General features: G+C 37.8%; 2 protein-coding genes across 4 annotated transcripts in view; one reads left to right on the top strand and one right to left on the bottom strand.

Moving 5' to 3' along the window:
* On the top strand, positions 1-787 carry NV_30145 (pyrokinin-like peptide). Its single transcript, NM_001167725.1, has 3 exons — positions 1-100; positions 221-457; positions 546-787. Exons 1-3 carry the CDS (start codon positions 1-3, stop codon positions 785-787), a joined length of 579 nt encoding a protein of 192 aa, NP_001161197.1.
* Positions 788-2,527: 1,740 nt separating this feature from the next.
* Positions 2,528-19,153, bottom strand: part of LOC100122251 (la-related protein 1B) — a 31,636-nt gene continuing 15,010 nt past the window's right edge. Inside the window, exons 3-17 of one of the 3 annotated variants that reach the window (XM_016984321.3) lie at positions 14,575-14,648; positions 13,464-13,517; positions 12,686-12,857; positions 12,233-12,349; positions 11,961-12,145; positions 11,628-11,752; positions 11,353-11,542; positions 10,601-11,104; positions 10,322-10,476; positions 9,906-10,122; positions 9,241-9,674; positions 8,998-9,158; positions 8,546-8,800; positions 8,318-8,451; positions 2,528-8,191 (exon numbers count right to left, since the gene is read on the bottom strand). In XM_016984321.3, coding sequence (XP_016839810.1) covers positions 7,814-8,191; positions 8,318-8,451; positions 8,546-8,800; positions 8,998-9,158; positions 9,241-9,674; positions 9,906-10,122; positions 10,322-10,476; positions 10,601-11,104; positions 11,353-11,542; positions 11,628-11,752; positions 11,961-12,145; positions 12,233-12,349; positions 12,686-12,857; positions 13,464-13,517; positions 14,575-14,648 — 3,155 coding nt within the window. In that variant the 3' untranslated portion in view covers positions 2,528-7,813. The remainder of the gene's footprint in view (positions 8,192-8,317; positions 8,452-8,545; positions 8,801-8,997; positions 9,159-9,240; positions 9,675-9,905; positions 10,123-10,321; positions 10,477-10,600; positions 11,105-11,352; positions 11,543-11,627; positions 11,753-11,960; positions 12,146-12,232; positions 12,350-12,685; positions 12,858-13,463; positions 13,518-14,574; positions 14,649-19,153) is intronic. The other 2 variants (XM_016984322.3, XM_031927469.2) reach the window with 2 other exon arrangements.

Raw genomic sequence — 19,153 nt, 5'->3', positions numbered from 1 at the left:
ATGGAGCTTGCGAGACTGATCAACGGAGCGAGAACGAAGGCGATCCTCTGTGCCCTGCTTGTGATTGTTCTGATGGCGAATCGAGTTGCTGGACAGTATGGTATGGTGGATTCTTATTTCTTACTTATCTTAGTCACGCGTGTTCGCATTACGTGATAAAGCTCCGCGCAATAAGTACAGTAATAATCAAAGCGAAAATCGGCACGATTCTGATCGGCAGACGGCAGAGGATCGGACATGGTGGAAGGGCCTCGGGTCGAGAGGATGCACCCGGAGACGTCGGGCGGCTGCGTTGGCGCCCATTGCCTGACCCAAAACTCCGAGGGACCGGTGGGAGCCATGTGGTTCGGTCCCCGGCTCGGCAGGCGACGCCGATCCGACAAGTTCACCCCCAAGAAGATCGAGGCCCTCAGCGAGATGCTCGGCTCGCCCAACTGGAACCTCGTCACCATTCCCGGTAAGCGATAATACTCTTCGCTACGATTGACTATATAACGGTCGGTAGAAATTCGTCGTCGATACTCATACCGATATAACCCCAACAGGCGGAGAGGACAAGCGCCAGGAGACGACGTTCACGCCGCGTCTTGGCCGTGAGCTGGAAAACGCTATCTCAGTCTACGACCTGGTGCGAGGTCTGGTCAGCAGCGTGGACGACCAGAACGGCAAGGATCGGGACCAGCAGGCACCGCCACCGATGTTCCCGCCCAGGCTTGGACGTACCCTCCTCACCCCGAGACTCGAGCACGAGCTGCGCAACTTGCTGCGAAAGCTTCAGATGCAGTAGGATTTTTATCGACGAGGATTCAGCTAAGGCATCGCTACGAAATCGGGTTTTCTTTCACGATTTATTTCTGTACTCGATAATGCATACGATCAAAATTCACGAGAGTAAGTAGCAAATGAAGTTTTCGATGAAAAAGGTATTCACCGATTATAAAAACTGTAGGTTGATTTTTGCGTATGATGCATGTAACTATGAACGTCTTGTTATCACGATTGAATTAGTAAAGACCTACTTATCTTTGTGAAATTTTGAAATGGATTTATTTTAGTGCTGCTATATTGTATAGTCGGTTCTGCCGGATTGTGCGCGAGGATTATGAATTGTTTAAAATTAAATTGAAATTTTATTGCTTTCCATATATACATAGAGATATTCGGAATAAAATATATTTTTCAATCAAAAGACCACTGTTTGATAATTTTCTCAAATATTAACCATTCTAATATTCGCACGTCAGAGTATTAAAAAATATTATGAAGTTCGGCAACGAAAATCTAAAAAAAAATTAACGAAAAAGAATGAAAAATCATCCTTTTATTCATTTAGAAACAAGTTTTTTTTCGTAAATATTATAACTATTTAAATAACATTAAAGTATACATATAAAATAGTGTTAATGAAACGTTTAAGAAAATTCTAATAATAGTTTGTGTATCATCTATGCATATACATATGAATGAAAAGTCTGATAATAAACCTATACGTCTAAATGTGTACTCGAATTCCACAATTATACCTATATGAATAAAAGCTGTGAGTATAATTATATTACGCATTGAAGGCGTGTGTAACAATAAACACAGAATGATATTGAATGTCATATACAACCCCAGAATGAATGACAAACTTAAATGCAAGTTTTTCTGATATTTTTCTTAAAACATTAGATCAAGAAAGTCAAAATATTCACATGGCAAAGAAGAAAAATCGTTCGTTTTTTTTTAAACTAAACATCTAAAATTATTGAAGCTATGAGAAAATCCGTTGTTCTTTATTACTTATTGAAAATAAACTATTAATGTAGTTTGAATTGAAGACGTGGGACACAAACGACTTATCGTCAATATAAAAAAAATATGTTAAGTAAAAAATATCGTTACGAATATTGCACTCCAATTGTGAGCACATGATATAAATAAACTACCTATGGTCTATGTTTACTACAAACAATCTTTGTTACAATTTTTACTCTTCCCTGCTTTAAATTACCCTCATAGAGAGCTGTAGCACGCTTACGCATTCTACAAAACAGATGTTGTTTACGAATACGTAACATCGGAGAGCTAGCCGAAAAGAAAATAATGCATACATATTACGCCCACTATGTTTACCTTCAAGAAGATGAAACTTCTCTTACTCGGGTATAGCTTTCATTTGTCTAGGATTTGCCGAGTCAACAATTTAAACTTACTTGTGTCCATCCATTAGCTTTGCAGCATCCGAAGGCACCACACCGCGCTGTGGGATCAACAGCTTTACCGTGATCTATACGTGAGAATCACGTTTCCTTTCCGCAATCTCATTCCCTCGAGTCCTTCGCAATAGGCTCCCTCGACCTTTAACTTTATTTATAGACATTCGCTGATCCACTTGCTTTGAATTACAGCTTTTTACTCACCCTGGACTGCTTCGTTGAATGGATGAGTGGGATTGTTTTAGTTTTGCTGTCTGACAAATGCAAACAGGACTATAGGGGATGCCAAGTTAAATTATTTTCAAAAAAAAAAAATACAAACGAGATTCGGTTTTTTTGGTTTTTTATTTTATATTCACAAACGTTACAATTCCCAAATACACATACACAAGATTCGTAATCAGACACATGGTACAGATTTTCATCATCATAGCATCAAATTCATCATCATCAATTAATCAGCATCATAAATTCATCACATTATCACAACAGCACTGTCACTCGCTAGGTGCGCCGTCACGGCTTAAATCGACATCTTTTTGGATTTTTTTTTCGCCTGGAACTATTACTTCTTACATCCTATTACTATTTTATGAACTATGAATATATTTACATGGCTGACAATTGCAGTGCGTCGATTAACGCTTTACTTGTTACACACACTTTTTTTTTATTTTCTTTCCCCCTTCCCCCTTTCTCTTTTCTTCGCGCCTTCCTTTCATTCTCGATTTTGCGCATGGCTGTCTTCATGTATCATTAATTCGATCGTCATCATTCTCGTCATTATGCAAAAGGCTCCTTTTGATCTTATCAGCAAAAAAGCTCCGGTCGAACAATCGCACGAGATCCTCTCGATTGAGATTTTGCTATTGCATTAACATTTTTTGTTTTTTTTATTCTCACGACTGTCAAATATTAAAAAAAGCATCGGTTTTTGCCGCAATATAGATATGGAAAAGATTTCAGGTACTTAAGGATTCTTCTTTTAGCCTCATGGAAAAGTACTCCAATGTATTTAACGTAAAATATACTCTTCGCAAGATCGACACATTTGTCGTTTGAAGTTGATTAAAATGAAATACGACCGAAGCTAAATCGCCTATCATACTATTCCTTATCGAGATAGAAATATGCATGAAAGTAAGTATAGGAAAGAATATTATTTCCGTATCGTTTGTTTCTCGCATTTTTTTGGAAAGTCTTATAATATTCTTTTCATTCCAAAAGTTGCCAGTCTTTGATACACACTGGCAATGGCTTTGCGAGGAAAGAAGAAAAAGCTGACATTTACCAAGTTAGTTATCATCTAATCATTCGTCTTTATTATTTTTTGTACAAATAGGGGGACAAGTGTAAAAATCGTAAAAAAGGCTGTTTACATGATCGACCGGATTATACTTTTCCCTTTCGTATTGAAGGCACTATCGCGAAAGAAAGCAAAGATTCCTATTTAACGAGGCTCCATTAAACGTTGAGCCAATCAACCTAACGAGATTATCCTTTCTTGTCTTTAATCATTAAACTGATTTGGTTCTAGACTTACGCAAATTGAAAAATCTTGTTGCTATTCGACAATTTAACTATTCGATGCTTATCTTCTTATAAAAAGGTGTAACAAAAAGGATTTTCTGCATTTTGTTTTCGATCATAGTTTTCTTCACTTCTTTTCGTATCTTCATTATTTATTTTCTTTACGGAACTAATGCATGGCTGAACACGCTATCGTTATATGTTTTTTTTTTGTTTATTTTACGGCGTTATATGATATACTTTGCATTTAATCGCTTCTCGAATTCTCATGTATATGAATATAACTATATCTATTTTTTATATATAATATATGTAACATTTTTTTATACATTTTTTAGTTGTCTCCAACCGTTAACCCCACCCAACTATATTGTAGTAAGCCTTAAAATAAGATGTATTTATATATCATCAGCATTATTTATATAATATATAATATATTATATTTATAAGTAACAATATAGGTAAGTTTTTATCGTAAGTATGAATATGTATATATATTACAAAGCTGAGATCTCTGATCTCGCGGCGTACTTTTTTCTTATTTTTCGCTTCTCAATTTGCATCATCCTCATGCGCTGACATCTGTAGCTACACCTCACCATCTTTCTTTGACAAAATATCGCTATTAAGTTTTTTCGTATGTAATGTTGCACGAGATAAAACTAGAGCAAAATCATAACTAACTCTTTGTATTCATTAAAAATTCAAACCACATTTTAATTCTCCCGCTTGCAAGAAATAGTGTTGACTCTCCCTTAACTTTTAGATTTACGAACCAACTGTATAAACTCGATTATACAAATCAACGATGATTCATGCCGCTTAAACTGCAAATGAAAAAAAAAGAAAACTGAGAAAAAATAAAGTGTAGAGCCGCTCTCGTTCGGCACGTGTACGCCGCGCCGAGCGAACTCCGCAATAAACACTCATCTCTTGCGATCTCTTTCTTATTTTTATTATATAACATTCTCGCCCAGTGTCAAGCCATGGCGCGCAAACACTTAAATTTTTTCAACAAAGAATCTAACCACTTTGACGCTTCTTTCAACAAAAAATATAATCTTATCTTTAATTAGTGATTCGACAAATTTCAGTTTACTTGGATTATTACTGTGTATTATAAATACAGTAGAATTTCCGACGGCAAACAACAAATATATCAATTGATTGAAGAATCACGATAGAGGTTTGAAAAAGTTTCAAGACTTCAGATCAATGTGTGCATTTTCTTCAAATTAATCGCAGTACAGACGATTAAATTGTCTTAAGAACAAAATGTTGTACATTTTTTTGATACTGACGTCTCTACAAATATGCAAAAACTATATAAATTTATAAAATAAAAAACAGTCTTCTTATAAAAATGGTTCGATCCTTTGGATTTAAGTGAAGGACACGCTAAACTCTGCTGAATCGTCGATCATGAACAAATCCTTTTATCAAACATATATTCGTCATCGCGACAAAAATCTTAATGACAAAATAGCTAGTCACTCGCTTAAAACAACAAAAAATATAATAATAATAATAATAATAATATAATAATAATAATAATAATAATAATTGTAATATAATAATAATAAACCTACATCGCTTTTTCCGAAACGACGTTCGGCATTAACAATCGTTATATTCTTATTCGAGGTTACTTTATGTACAGATAACTGAAAATTTTCGTGAGCAATTTAATATTTCAATTAACTCTCGTTTAGTCGGCCTCGCGTGTGTTCATTATCGCTGTAAAATCTTTTGGATTTTGTACGAGCTTTTCTGTGCACTCTTTTATTATCGCTCGTTCCGTCGAATGCTCGATTCAGACTGGGCATTTAATACGCGTTACGCCAAATTTATTTATATTATTGCAATTTCTTAACGAAACATTTGCAGTCATTAGACATTTCTGCATTTCTTGATCAAATTCCAAAATTATCTAAAATAAATTGGATTGTTTGAATGATTTTGTCAAAGAAATCAGAATTATCTTTACTACTACTTGCAGAAATGGTTTTTGTAAAAGTCACTTTTCAAATAAGTAAATATTTATAAAAAAATAATTTTTTTTTCGTACAAGTTTTAAATTAGAATGTCACACATTTCTTAATATATGTCGCTGTAAAAACTGAAATAATCGTTCTATACTTTTTATAAAAATTAGTCACTGTTTTCGTATTTATACAAATTGAAAAAATATTTAAAAATAGCAATAATGAATACAATATATACATAATTACACAGAATGAAACAAAAAATTTAGAAATACTACTGCTTGACTTTGAGTGTTTAGCTTAAAAACAGACTGTTGGATTTTAAGCACAAGTAGTAATCATATTCTTCAATTTTCTTTACAATATTTTGTTATTAAAAAGTGAGTAACTTGTTTAATATGTAGTACATACTTTTTACATATTACCATTTTATTATATTTTGCTTATTCCGCAAACAAGCGACTTTCACATCCTTGTAAATCTTGTTAAAGGGATCACGATGCTAAATAAATACGTGCGATTGTGGAAGTGCGACTGGACTTTTAAAAACGAGTAAAAGACTCAAACTAGCATTTCAGACTTTGCGATCTTCTCTCTCTTATGAGATGAAAGTGGTTACAGGAGTGCATTTTATACATAGATACATGGCAGTGCAGCGTGAGATTTTTAGGAAAGTTTTCTTCAAAAATTTACGAAGAATTGAATACACCCTTTTTTGTCGTTTAACGAATCGAGTCGAGCGAACGAGCGAAGCACGCGGTTTATTTTGTACGAGGCTTTAATGAATTTGTATTATATTTTAATTTTTTTTTTCTTTTTTTTTGTTAAAGATACTTTTGGAGAACTATGATAAGTGTATGATGAAAAAAAAAAAATTAAAAAAAATGAGAAACATAACACTTTGTGGGTGCATTCGTCAATTCTTTACTATGTGCAGTTCACTAGAGTTTCAACTTCATAATAAAAAGAGCCAACAAGTAATATCACTGGATGTCTGTGGTGGGTGAGCACATTTCTATAGCGACGAATAAAACTACTTTTAAGTTTTTTTTCCTCAAGTCACTGTAAAATTTGCAAACTTTTTCCGTAACAACAATGGGCTCTTATGTGTTATGCTGTAGTTTTTCGCCGATAAAAAGACAAAAATCAAAAAACAGGCAAAAAGAAAACGATGGTGCTCAAAAGCAAATTCTAAGAGCGATTATTAAAAAAAATCTAAGCTCATGCGAATTCACTTGCAAAATTTAAGCGCATCGCGCTGCATCGCATGTCTTTAGCATCTCGTTATTTTACTTCGTTAAATCTACAATTACAATATCAGTATTAGAATTATTAGAAACAGTAGTAGTATAGTAGTAGTATAAACTTCTAATGCTACGCAGCTTACCAATAATAGGCGTGCAATTTTATAATTGTACAGAAATATTACCGTTTTTAAGATTTATTTCTTATTATAAAATTTGTGCAATTATCCGAATTTAAAATATTTCTTTACTGTTTAATACATTAATGTTTTTCTCCTTGTCGTTCGTTTTATGTAAGCGTGGGTGGTATCTCGCCTATTCCCGCCTCCTTTCTATCTATCCGTCATTGCTACAGATAAAAACTAAACTGAACGAAGAGACAGAACAGACGGGAGTAACAAAATTCACCCAATTCACGCGGGAAGACTACAATTTTACTTTTCTCATTATGAATTGAGTAAAGGACTGGCTTTCTTTTGATGGAACTCGATTATCTATCTTATTGCCACGATTGTTCGACAAATTTTTTTTACAATTTCTGCTGTAATACATAGCGAGGATTTGCAATATCTATATGAAAAACTACGTATTTCTTCTGCTTTTAATAAAGAAAATAACGATTAGCCTCTCCTCAGTCGCAGTGCGAATTATTTTTTCACAGCATAATTGAGTATGCGCGCACAGATACGTCGATTATTATCGTTTCCCATTATCGTCGTTAGTAAAAACGTGATTTTGTATTTAAAAATCAAAAAATATGTTTTCGATCATCAAAAAAATCTCACTCACTCGAGCGTGCCCGTGTTCTTTTTGTTGAGTGTTCCATTGTCGCCGACTTACCGTCGCGGATCACTCACTTCTGCGCGGTCTTGACCTCTTGAGGTTTATTGAAAGAGCCCGAATTGTGTCTGCTTCGGGGCTGCGATTGCTGCTGCTGACTCGCCGACGATGAGGAATCAGTTCGTCGTCTGGAATGGCCGAGTCTACCAGAACCGAAAGAACCAGCTCGGTTGCGGTATTGTGCGAGATTCACGCTTTGTTTTTGCGACTGCTGATGTTGCGACGTTGACGATGTGGAATTGTTTACAGTAGGCAGTGTAACTGTGCTTGATCCACCGGAGAGTCGGCGAACTCGACTACTTGGAGATGCTTCGACTCCAGTCGCACTCTCTGATACGCTTCTGTTGCGACGTTTGGCAGCTTGTGACCTCGAGAGTTCATTTATTTGTGGCTGAAAAAAATTATGATAGAACATTGAAATCATTTGAAAATTAATTGAAAGATTTCTTAATAAACTTGTACATATTTGGAACAAGCAGCTAAATGTAATATTTTAAAAGTTTTCTATGATATTTACCTCTACTACTCTAAAGTCTTCAATAGTCTTGAATTTCTCGAGATGCTCTTGTAATTTCGGATCAACATGAAGTTCATCTCCATACTTGTAATATTTTAAGAACGCCCAAAACTTTTCTAATCCATAAAGTTGACCTTCAATAAAATAAAAAATAAAGACACTCAGTAAAATCCATGAATATAAATTTTGAATAATAATAGCATAATTTATATGAAGTATATAACTTACCACTTTCGTAATCTTTTAATGTTTCTGCTTGGAAGTCTTTGTAAAGTTGTGCTCTAAATTTCTTTTCTAAGCCATAACTGTAAAATCGGAATAGACATTCCAATCCATAACGATATCCTTCGCAGGCATCTTCGTACGCTATTGTTCTAAATTCTTCGTACATAGTCCGGTTAAAGTTTTCTCTTAAAAAGAATGACCAAAATCGGAAGAGTGTATTCATTTCTTGCGACTGGCCAATGCCTAATCTTTTACGCTCTGAAAGAAAGTTTTTTAATTTGTTATTAACAGTAAAAAAGGTTTTATAGTAAATAAACTAACAATTATTATAAATCAGATAATGTATATCAACATAATTCTTTTCTGACGGGAAAAGAAGACAAAAAAATGGTTCTCATCATATACGCAGGTATACAACAATTAAAAGAAACAGAATTCTCTTAAGCAAAACTCACCTTTGAGACAACGTGAATGATATTTGTGATACACTTGTTGAGTGAAGCCGTTTTCTTTCAATAATGAATGACTAGGATGTTGGAAAGTTGGCAACGATTGTGGAGCACTACCATAACTGCTAGCTAAGAAACCTTCATTTGGACTTGTACCAGTACTACTTCTAAAAGTATAAAAAAAAGTTATTTAATATTTAATACTTCGTAAGTTGTTGTAAATCAATTTACTTTCTTCACTAAACTCACCCTGTAGAATAAGTTCTGGGTCTGTGCTCCCTGACATCCATAATCCAACCAACGTGATGCTCAACCGGAGGGTTATTACTATGACGCGTCTTACGCTTACGTGGAGTTCTAGGATCAACTGCAGGTTCATCCTTGACAACGGCAAAGAATCTTGGCACTGCTCGTCTAGCATCACGGAGTTTGTCGTTTTTACGCCTCTTTTCGGCGATCTGATCACGTTTCTCTTGCGCTGATTCACCGGGAACCTGCGCTGGTTGAGAAGTCTGCTTTGACTTCGAATGTTCTGGTACTTCTGCATCTTCCATAGGCGTTGGAGGTGGCGGAGGTACTTCTGGATTAGTTTTGCGAGGGGCTTTAGGCGCTATCTTCTCAAAAGCTTCCTGGCTGATGATGTTAATAGTCTTGTAACTTCCAATAGACGAAGAAGAACCATACTATTGAAAAAATTTATAATTTTAGCAAATTCTTTTTTTAAATCTTATTTTATTAATACATATATCTACTTCAGATATATGATTAATTCAACATATTCTTTTCTGTCGGGAAAAGAAGACAAAATAAAAAATTTTCATCATGTACAAATTTAATGTGAGCTTTAACGTAATTGTGGTTTTCATCGCAATGTCCCGGTAATGCATTTAGAATATTTCTTTAATGTAACTTACTCTTTGTCCATCATCTCCCCATAGATCTTCTTCATAATAATACAAGCCATCGTTAATAGCCTGTTCAAGGTCTTGTGACATTTTAACTCGAGTAGTCCAATCACCAGTGCGATCATGCCCTTCGTGTTTTGGAATTCTTGAAGACGTAGTTTGTGTCACAATCAATAACTTATTTATATCTCTGTCAGATATCTCATAATCGTCGTCATCTTCGGACCTTAAATTATATACGTGTCAAGTTAGAAACGAAATTAAAAAGTTTTATCAAAACTAATGTAAAATTGTTTCATCAGAATGATTAATATCAGCAATATTTCTCAGACGGGAAAAGAAGACTAAATTAAGTATTATCATCATACAAAATTCTTAAATTATTTAACATATTAAAATACTATATAATTTTTTTTAATCCTTACAATTCTGAGAATGCATTATGTCGGCCAGTTGGCGGAGGAGTATCTAATTCTTCATCAAACTGAAAATCCAATTCTTCTTTTTCCTGTTCTTTATTATTTACTTTTTGACTGCTTACACCTTTTTCTTTAGCAGGTTGCTTTGTTCTTCTTTTGACCTTTGAAAAGAAACATTAATATTAATTAACATAAAAATAGGTTGCTTTTATTATTTTTATATTTCTATCATCAAATCACCTATTTGCCTAAATTTTACTTTAACATAATTCTAAAAAAATATACCTCTTTCCAAACATCGTCTACAACTGGTTGAACTTCTCCATTTGTGAGTAGTGCGTTAGGCTTATCAGATGATACTTTTTTCTCTGCTTTTTGGCTTTCTTCTTTTTTTTCTTCTTCGTTCATTCCTTTCTTTTCTACGGTATTTTCCTCTGTTTTTGGCAAAGTATTCTTTTCTGATTTTGGCCCTTCAGGTTTAAGCGCTGCCAATACAATTGGTACAAATTCCGGCACATCCGGATTTAGGCTGTCGCCCACCGATGAACCAATACTCTCGGATTCACTGAGACGTGGTACCTCAACATTCATAGGAGCACTTTGAAGCAAACGAGGTATTGGCGGCGCTGGAATAGTAGCCAAAGGCTTAGCTGCAGGATGGAATTCAGGTTGGTGTGGTGGCATTACATCGGTCTGAGAATGTGACGAAGTATCAGACGAATCCGAAGAGAGCGGATTACCAGCTGCATCGAGGATCGGCCACTTGAGTGGGTCAAACAAGGTGCGCACCTAGGAATAAAAAAATCAAATATTCAATACTTGTTTCAATTGCAATAATCTTAAGGTATATTTATGAAAATAATTGAATGTCAGAAGGGTAACCATCAAACTCCAGTCATCGGATTAAATCCTAATGGCGTTAGCGAAGCCTTCTTTTGATTTTGCACATATGCTTAAGTTTAACAAATGTGTGATTTGCTAGACGTAAAATTGCATTGTGCATTAAATAAACTAAATACGAGAAAAATTATATTTACCTTAAAACCATCCACCAATTCTAGCTTATCTGATTCTGTGATAGCCTCAATGACTAGAGCAACATCCGTAGTTAAGGCCTGTACGCGATGGAAGGATGCAATCAGAGTTATGGGTAAGAAACCTTGAGCGTCCATCTTTCGTCTTAAGAAAAAGTCTCTTAAAAGATTTTCCTCGCTAAAATAATATTCTCTGAAAAGAAATTAAATAAACATTAATGAGTTATAGAGATAAACGCTACTTCGGTGCAGAATTTACAAATGATAAAGTGACTTACATTTGTTTCTTTATGTACTCCTTTAGCGTCGTGTTATCCAAATTTACATAGTTTGAGTTATTAAAGTAAAACGTCCCCATATAAGGCATCATGTAGTTAGGATCAGCTGCACCAAATTTGTTCATCTGAATGCGAAAAACAAACAAAAAAACAAGATTGAAATGCGCGAAATCACCACAATTATACTATATTTAGCAGACATAGTCTATCTCAGTTCTACCATCTAAATGAGTATCTTTCATGAGTTATCTCAGAATTATCCATAGATTTTCATCATTAATTGTATATACAATACTGATATAAATAATGCATATAAAATGCAAAAACCTTCACCTGAGCCATAATCACCTGAGAATAGTCTCCTGGATATCCCAAGTAGTCGTGTCTGTGACGGAAACCACCGCGCGATATACTTCCACGGCCTCTTCCTCTGCCGCGGTATCCACCTCTACCACGACCTCCTCGGTAATTATTATTGTAACTGGATCGATCATCCCTTTCCCTCCAGTTTTCATCTTCTGTTGAACAAAACAAAAAATCTCATTAACATAAAAAATAAAATCGTGGTATTTTCCGACACCAGTGCTAATAACAATTAGCATTACCATTTCTCCTGCTGTCAACATTCTTATCTCTTTGCAAGTGGTGTTTTGGCGATCGCTCTCTTTTGCTACGATTTTTCGTTATATCGATCTCTAGCGGAACCCATTTTTGCTTGTTTGCTGTAAATACAAAATTTAAATTTATAAATTTTGTTTTACATTCAAAAAAAAATTCTGCGCATTGGAATCTATGTGAAAAAGATAGAAAATGAATCTAATGACGTAACGTTTGCTTCGCGATACAATCGGAAAAATAATAATCCTCGTGTCAAATTTACGTAATCCCGGTTTACGCTTACATAAGCACACGGCTCTATTTTGATTTCGAATAAGTTCACGTGTTCTCGTAATCAAAGATTTCCATCAGCAGACTTTCGATATTGAAAGATCATCCTCGCAAAACACGACGAGTCCTGTGTCTCGAAAAATGTCCTCAAGTAGCAAGTGAAGCGGTACCTTTTTTCTTCTTGTCGACGTTGTCCGTCTGCTCATCACTGTCCTCTTGACAGTGATTCTGCTCCTTGTTCTCCTTGCCCTTGCTTTCGGAGGCACCAACGCTGCCCTCCTTTGAGTTACTCTGGTGCTCAGTGACGCCATTCTGCTTCGGTCCGTTTACGCTTGGCTTCTTCTGTGGAAAACAGAAAAACACGAGGTGTAAACAAAGCAACAACGCCGGAAACTACTTCCTGCAACAGCATCCGGATGCAGTCTACTAAAACGTGAATCTGAATGCGTGTTTTGTTTTCAAAAGTCGAGCTGAAGTGTAAAATAGAAAAAAAATACATCGACAATTTTTTCGGTTAGCAACAAAATGTCCGAACGTCCATGCAGTGAGGAGCACAATTAAATGAGTGACTCCCACCGATTAATCGTTCGCAGCTCAACTTGGTGTTTTCTCTAGCAAAACCAGTGGCCGCTGCTCCCGAGAGTCGCGAGAAGCAGGGCGTCGCGAGAGGATCCTGCGCTACTATCTTTTGCACGGCGCCGGTCTTTCTCTATACACACACACACTCGCGCTTATACACACGAGCCGATATAATACCCGCGGCTGCTGCCGCTGCAACAACGTCCTTGGCCAGGCGAAAGGAAAGGACGTTCGACGACGTCCGTGGGAACGATTTTTATAAACTATATACCGCTCGGCTCTGTACGTGTGTATGTGTGTTAGAGCTGTAGAACGACACCCACAAGAAGGAGCAAGAGAGAGAAGGAAGAAAAAGGGAAAGAGACCCACCTCTCCTTGAGCGCCCAAAGTCGGCCAGTCTCCGATATCCGTGAAGTCGCTCGCCTGGAAAAATTAGAAAGGGGTTTTCAATTACTTTTACTCATGTTTTTGTCTTACGCGCGCGTGTGCGTTGTGGAAACGCGTGTATCGGAGATGAGAAGCACTGCGCGCGCGGGCAGCCTTCGGTTGTGACTGAGCTGCTTTCTTTGTGACTTACGTTTGGTATAATTAAGGTTCTTATTCGCTCCTGTATATGATTGTAATTATGGATATGCGTAAATCTTTTGTGTACGAATCTTAATCATCCAAAGTCACCGAGTATAATAAGTGTATATGTATACACATCGATATCATGAAAGACGATGCATTCAGCATACACTGCATGAGCTGTCGATTTTACGTCTGTCTGAAGGTCTACCATCAAACTCCAGTCATTGGATTGATCATCCTAATGGCGTTAGCGAAGCCCTCATTTTTGTTCTCGCACAAGTGCATTATTCCAACGAGCAGTGAGTCGCTCGGCGAAATTAAGATTACACTGTGCTTCGGCGGTATTTACAGATAAAGATGTATATGAGCTTTTTTTGAATACCGCATTAAAACAAGATTATAAACTCTAGTTTAACGTTACTTCCAGTCGCGTACTCGCATTTTATTTCGTCAACGTAGTTTTGCCTGGAAACTCGGCATCCTCAGGTTTTCAGCTGATAACCACAGATCAAGCGTTAAAATTCAAGACTTATTTGTATTTTTTTTTTTTCACAGTTACTAAAACCTGCAGGAGTGAGATCGATTGTCTGACTGATAAACTTAAAAAGCAGTTTTCTCAAGATAGTCCGGCTCATCGAATATTCACGATCAAGACGAAAACACTCGCATATTATTTAAAAGCTACGCGATTATACCGCCTATCTATTAAAAAAAAGTAGTTCAACTGAGAGCAAACAATGCGCGGATTTGCAGTATAGGCGACTGCAACGAAAGCGAGAGAGATGCGAAAATAGACAAGCGAAGCGTTTCGTCCTCGTCTCGCGTTGCAAGTGACGTGCCTGGAGGTGTGTAGTGGCTTTTCGGCCATTTATTTTATTTCTGGACTCGCGACGTGCGGCCCTACACGTACCTTCTGATTGAACTTTCGCCGGTCCTTGGGAGCTTTCACGATCGTCGGTTGTACACCGCTGCCGACTCCGTTTTCTGTAACACAGAGAAAAATTTGTATCCATTAGTATTGCAAATCATTGAATGATACATCATTATTTTAAATTTATTATATAGTAGCTAAACACGAGTAAGCACTCGACATCCTTATCGACCGACGTATCGTCAGAGCGCGTGAGACAGATTCCTAAATTTACCGTATCAGAGAACGCGCGAGTCCCGATAATGGATCGATCGAGGAACTAAAGAGAAGTATATACACCTATACAAATTCCAATATTGCACAAAAATTTCAGGTGTGTCACCTCCACTCATAATCTCATTACACCGATCGGGTCGAATCTAATCTCCATCGAGGCGTCACACCGAAAAACAGAGTCACGATTATGCAAACGCTGTGTCCGAGCGCATTAGCGCTGCGCAGGGCATGATCGTGTTTTCCGAGAGCCCGCCAAGATCGACGGGCGCACGGCGAAAACGTGTTTACAGAGAGAGAGAGAGAGAGAGAGAGAGAGAGAGAGAGAGAGAGAGAGAGAGAGAGAGAGAGAGAGAGAGAGAGAGAGAGAGAGAGAGAGAGAGAGAGAGAGAGAGAGAGAGAGAGAGAGAGATAGAGAGAGATAGAGAGAGAGAGAGAGAGAGAGAGAGAGAGAGAGATATAGAGAGAGAGAGAGAGAGAGAGAGAGAGAGAGAGAGAGAGAGAGAGAGAGAGAGAGAGAGAGAGAGAGAGAGAGAGAGAGAGAGAGAGAGAGAGAGAGAGAGAGAGAGAGAGAGAGAGAGAGAGCAAGTGTACCTATATATACAGCCGAGAAAGCAGTCGTGTGTCTCTCGTTACAGTTTCACGCCAACAGCTGATCCGCAATTAGAATGCGCGAGGAAGCTTGCGGCGGCCGAAAGCTCAAGCTCTCGCTGCTACACTTGGGTGAGTAAACAAGGGAGAGTATCGGGCTTGAAAAACAAATTGGTAAAAATTACGTACGTAAGTAACTCTTGCAAAGGAATGACTGACTCAACGACTTTGAGCAGCGGAGAAGAGCCTTTACTTTCGAGGTGCACGAGTCCGTGTATAATAACAGCGTGTTATCGGCCCGAACGCAACCCGTTCGCAACGACGTGACCTCGAGATGATCTCGTATCGGCGCAAACTTTCTCGTCTCCCGCACAATTTTTCGCCTCGCAGACCGCAAGCTCGCGGAGATTTTTGGGGGATTATTTTTATCCACCTGCCAGCGTCGAACGAGAAAACAAGCCGGATAGTTCTCGGCCGAACTCCTACGCGGCTAAAGAGACGTCCGAAAGAATAGAATAGAACCTGCGAAAATCAAACGATAAAGCTGAACAAACTCGTTGATCAAAAATCAAAAAGTCACCGATCGAAAAACCACGTGTCAGAAAAGATTATGACCTCGAAGCCGAAAAAACAAACCCCGCATGGCAACGCTTGCAACGAAAATGTCTACAAGCACAAGCAGTATGTATGTACAAGGGAGTCCGAGACGATAAAGAAGCGAGAGCGGAGAGCGAAGCGTTGATAAAAATTTAAAAAACGTCGAGATAAAAAGCCAAGCGAGAAAGGAGCGCTGAGACTTGGAAACTTTTCGGGAGTTCAAAGTCGCTGATGAGAGCTGCGCGCACACGTGGTTTCATAACGAGATACCGTTCGTCGTCGCCATCGCGCAGCGCTACGCAATCCGGAGCTACAGCAGAGACACCACCGGCGGAATCCTATCTCTATCTCCGTGAGATTTGTGAACACGTGGACACGATGTTCTCGTTATTTTATAGGCACGACGAGGAGATATTCTTTTTCTCTCTCTCCCTAAGAGAACAAGGTCATCGACAGCGGCGCCTCTCGGCTTTCTTTTCTGCAGGATTCCACCGGATTGAGAAATTTAAATGAGATTTTCGAATTGCCAAAGGATTTTGCTGCTCGCGTGGACGATGTTTTTTTTCACATTTTTCGAGAGACTTATTCATTCTTTTAAATAAAATTATCGACGTTCAGTGAAAAATATTCTATTTTGAAACGGCAATTAATCACAAATGGAAGCGACGACAAACCGTAAATTTCAACGCTCGCGTAAATAAAATTCGCGACGTTTATTATTAGGCAAAAAAGCGGAAAGTTAATGAATTTTGCGTATACGATCGTATGTGCGCACGCGACGCATTCAATATTATTATTTCACTCGTTCGTACACACTGCGCTACAGCAACAATTAAAAGCAAACGTCGAGTTTCCCCAGCTGCATTGATGTATTTTAATAATCGAGGAAAAAGCCGCCACTGTGCACACTAATGACGACCATAAGCGACGCGATTCTTGCTCGTAAGTCTTCGTCGTCGTAAAAGTGCAGTGTTTACTTTGCGGGGGACCTGTTACAGCCCATTCGAGCAGATAATAAAGTGGTCAGCCCGCGAGAGTAAATAAATAAAGCCGAGCTGCGTTATGTCGGTCGCGACTTCCTTGGCAGTGCACTGCGAATCGGTTGCTGCAGCACCAACAAGTGTGCCCGAGAAGGACAAAAATGCGCCGCTCGTAAATAAACAACGCCGCGGCGTTCTGGCTATACTGTGCAACTTCGGTGTTACTACTTCGCGCGAATATTTATTTTTGTTTGTCAGCTTTTTAATTACCGGCGAGAGAGAGAGAGAGAGAGAAAGAGAGAGAAAGAAAGAGAGAGAGAGAGAAATACCTCGATATAGATTTCGAATCGGTAATCGATCCTGTATGCGAGAAATATCTACACTATTTTTAGAGTTACTTCGTCGAACGAGAGAGACAAGATAAATATTTGCGCACTGGCAATTTGTTTTCCATCAACACAACAGCGATACAATTAACAAGAATTATAACCGAGTTCTGTATTTGCACGTCGATATTAACTTGCATTAAAGTGAAATCGCCACTCGAAACAGAAGCACTTCTTTATTACTAAAATTCGGACTTAAACAAGTATGTCCGCGACACCTATACAAAGCTGAGGATAAAAGAATCGAATAAAATCGCAGAGGCACTTAATGACCGGGTCAGTCGCCCGTGCAACGAAAAATGTCTTCCTGTCGCCGATCAGAAGCGAGAAAAAATAAAAGTCGAACATACACACGGGTATGAACTGCCACGCGGCCTTGCACGTACCGCACATAAACATCCATTTCGCGCTATCGCCAAGTGCAGTTTCGAAGTCGTTAGGGGGAATTTTATATACACCCGCGTATTCGCGCCGGCAATGAAAAAAAGATTTTCGTTCTTTTATTTTAATATCATCAACCGGTCTCCGGCCTGTTGCGAAAGAAAGAGCATTCGAAGGTTGCACGCGAGAGGAGAGAAATAAAAAGGACGAAGCGGTGACTGCAACGGAGAAAGAGAGATTGTGTAGCTCTGCGGGAAATTTATTCCGCGTAGCTTTGTTCTCCTGTTTAGGTAACGGCTGATATAAGTTTATAAATTATAAAGTCGTTTTGAAAGTCATCAAGAGCGAGACGATTAGTGTATTATTTCGTTTGAATTTTTCTTTGTCATCGGTTGTACTTTGAACGTTTCCAAACACTGTGCTAACGATTTCTTTCTAACAATAACAATTAAAATTTTTATCTATGCAGCTTTTACGATTAGAACATATGTATGTCATTTAAGGCAGGAACATTAAAGCTTGCAAATGCTCGAACGTTATTTCCTCCTATACTTACAAGAAATGTCACTTTTGTAAACCTATCAATGTGGTACACTAAAAACGATCGACAGCAAACATTCTCATTTGCCTTTCGAATGCATATTAAAAAAAAAAGCGACAGTTATCTGAATTATATACAGACGCCGTCGATATAAAAGAAATAGCTTATGCGATTGTAAATTTTAATGCATTCGTTAATTTCTCTGTTCCATATGTTGAACACTTTTTATGCAATTAGACTTATCGTAATTTCAATCGATCCAACGATTCCAATTGCTTGTGTCATAATTTTACATCATCGTTTACGTGGATTTAAGATAGCAACCGACCATATGGAACACTCCTGTATACAGATCCGGATGCATAAGAAATACCGCGAAAAAATTGAGCTTTACAGAAAAATTAATTCAACAAAAACCAAGTCGACGAGCCAGAGCTTCGCAAACGACACTCCACCCAAAATTCCGCGCCGACATTTTTGACTGATTCATTCAGGTCTGAAGATATTTCGATTTATTTATAGCACTCCCCAACGGCTTTTGTTTTCGCCAGCAGTCCCGCAATCGCCTAAATAATCACATAAACGTTGAAGCGTGTAAATGTATATTCGTTGCATTCGACATTTTACTATCAGCTATGCTAATAAAAACAGGCTCACGCAGAGGCACGTCGTCGGCGGACCGCACGTTTAGTTTGCTCCTGATTTGTTTGCTGTACTGTATAAGTATATATTATCGTCGAACTTGATTTTAAAAATTTGCGGCAACTTGTCGGTCGGGGTAAAAATAAATCGCGTATCTACGTTTTTGCGAAATTCCTCGTCGATTTTACGTGAACTCGTTTTAGTATAAATTGCTTTGGGACTATAGT

The sequence above is a fragment of the Nasonia vitripennis genome, chromosome 3, assembly GCF_009193385.2.
Source record: "Nasonia vitripennis strain AsymCx chromosome 3, Nvit_psr_1.1, whole genome shotgun sequence".
NCBI classification, from domain to species: domain Eukaryota; kingdom Metazoa; phylum Arthropoda; class Insecta; order Hymenoptera; family Pteromalidae; genus Nasonia; species Nasonia vitripennis.
The sequence above is the reverse complement of the archived record's forward strand: the minus strand, read 5'-3'. Positions and strand labels throughout refer to the sequence as shown.

Excerpts from the sequence above, each read along its gene's own strand:
- NV_30145 (NM_001167725.1), top strand. The coding sequence starts at position 1 with ATGGAGCTTGCGAGACTGATCAACGGAGCGAGAACGAAGGCGATCCTC. Across the intron at positions 101-220 it reads TCGAGTTGCTGGACAGTATG|ACGGCAGAGGATCGGACATG; the intron begins GTATGGTGGATT and ends TCTGATCGGCAG. Across the intron at positions 458-545 it reads GAACCTCGTCACCATTCCCG|GCGGAGAGGACAAGCGCCAG; the intron begins GTAAGCGATAAT and ends TAACCCCAACAG.